This window comes from Bison bison, unplaced genomic scaffold (genome assembly GCF_000754665.1).
Source record: "Bison bison bison isolate TAMUID 2011002044 unplaced genomic scaffold, Bison_UMD1.0 scf7180017864500, whole genome shotgun sequence".
Lineage (NCBI taxonomy): Eukaryota > Metazoa > Chordata > Mammalia > Artiodactyla > Bovidae > Bison > Bison bison.
Window position 1 is genome coordinate 5,636,840 of NW_011495059.1, and position 1,997 is coordinate 5,638,836.

The 1,997-nt window shown below is 49.8% G+C and overlaps 1 protein-coding gene across 1 annotated transcript in view; it reads right to left on the reverse strand.

The window, feature by feature from the left end:
* Nucleotides 1-1,594, reverse strand: part of LBP (lipopolysaccharide binding protein) — a 32,551-nt gene extending 30,957 nt beyond the window's left edge. The window contains exon 1 of the mRNA XM_010829169.1: nt 1,394-1,594. Coding sequence (XP_010827471.1) covers nt 1,394-1,517 — 124 coding nt within the window. The 5' untranslated portion in view covers nt 1,518-1,594. The remainder of the gene's footprint in view (nt 1-1,393) is intronic.
* Nucleotides 1,595-1,997: the final 403 nt, after the last annotated feature.

The following is a 1,997-nucleotide window of genomic DNA, read 5'->3' on the forward strand; positions in this document are numbered from 1 at the left end:
AAACGCTATCCCTTGTCCCTGGCTAACTCTCACGTATCATTTCTACCTCACCTCCTCCAAGAAGGCTTCCTTGATTGCCTTCTGTCTGTCTCCAGCCAATCTGGGCTTCCAACAACTCTTCCTGAGGGAATGTTATTATCCCATTTGAACTGATAAGGCAATTGAGGCTCCATATATGTGAGGAGCAGCTCTCCATCAAGTACTGTGGGGAGGGGTATATAAATACCACCAATCCCTTGCCCTTTGGACAGATGATTTCTGAGGCTTTGTTTTAGCATCTTAAAAAAAATTACAAATGAATTATTATACAAAACAGAAACAAGCTCACAGACATCAAAAACAGACATGATTATGGAATGTGGATGGTGGGACAAATTAGGAGTATGTGATTAGCAGATATGAACTATATATAAAATAAATAAGCAAAAAGGATTTACTGTATAGCACAGGGAATTATATTTAATGTCTTGTAATAACCTATAATGGAATATAATCTGCAAAGAACCGAATCATTTTGCTGTATACCTGAAACTAATACATTACTGTAAATCAACTATACATCAATAAAAAATAAAATACAGTTTTACTTTTGCTCATTCTTTAAAATTGAAATATAACATCTGTAGAAATACAACCTAAAAGGCACTTGTCTTATTAAAAGTGTTAGTCACTCAGTCCTGTCTGACTCTTTGTGACCCCATGGACTGTAGCCCACCAGGCTCCTCTGTTCATGGAATTTTCCAGGCAAGAATACTGGAGTGGGTTGCCATGCCCTCCTCCAGGGAATCTTCCCAACCCAGGGATCATTCGGGGTCTCCTGCATTGCAGGCAGATTCTTTACCATCTGAGTCACCAGGGAACCTACTGGGAGGTAATTCTTACATGTTTATGCACCCATGTAGCCAACACCCTGAGCAAAACACAGGGCATTCTCAGCACCCCTGCAGGCTCTCTGTGCCCCTTCTGGGTGGTCACCACCATTCTAACCTCTAGTTCTAAGGCGTGTGTTTTAGAACTTGAGCAAGAATTTTCCAGCAAAACTGTTCCCATCACAGGGGCAATAGCTGGCTCACTGACATGCCTCTCCTGGCTGTCCTCTGTCCCCATCTCATGTGACAATCCTGCTACAGCGTTTCCTGGAATCATCTCCCGAACCAAACATTCGCCCCCAAATCTTTATCTCTGTTTGGCTAGTGGGAACCCAGCTAAGACAAGCAACATGCCCACGTGGTCCAATGTTTGGGTGACAAGGCCAGACCCCGAGCCAGGGCTGCCTGACCGGGAAGCCTGCACCACCCTGAGGGAGAGAGCCCCCTCTGTGTCCCCAGCTGTCCCCAGAGCAGCCTGGGGCCAAGCAGGTCAGCCAATCCAGCTGACAGCCGCGGCTCCCTACCGTACTCCAAGCCCTGGTCGGTGATCCTGACGACCAGGCCGGGATTGGCCCCCAGGGCCCCGGAGGTGAACGTGAGCAGGGTTCCCAGCAGGAGGGAGGGCAGGGTGCCCGTCGAGGTCACCATCCTGGATTCCCAGGGGGCTGGGCTGGATCTGTCGCAGCCTCCGCCTGGGCCCAGCTCCCTTAAATAGCCAAGGCCTGAGGACTGGGGCGGCTCCTGAGTGGGGCGGGTTCCTGGGACCAGGAAGGGGAGGCCAAGTGACTGGAACCTGCTTGCAACACTGTTGGGGTCACGGGTCATTTAAAAGCCCAGTTGGCACTGCCTGGAAGAGAGGGTGGGTTGGCCTGGGTCCAGATGACACTCCGTCCACCCTTCCCACAAAAAGGCCCCACGTTCATTTCCAGGAAGGCCTGGGTTTTATAGACAAGGAAGCTGAGGCTTCGAGAGGCCATGCCACCGGCTCAAGCTCACACACCCTGGCAGGTGGCAGAACTGGGAATCAAAGCCAGTTGAGTTATACCCAATTCTGTTTCTGTAAAAAAATTTCCCCGCCCCATCCCACCCTCCCTGCCTCCTATTGGGAAACAGGTTTTCTCAAACCCC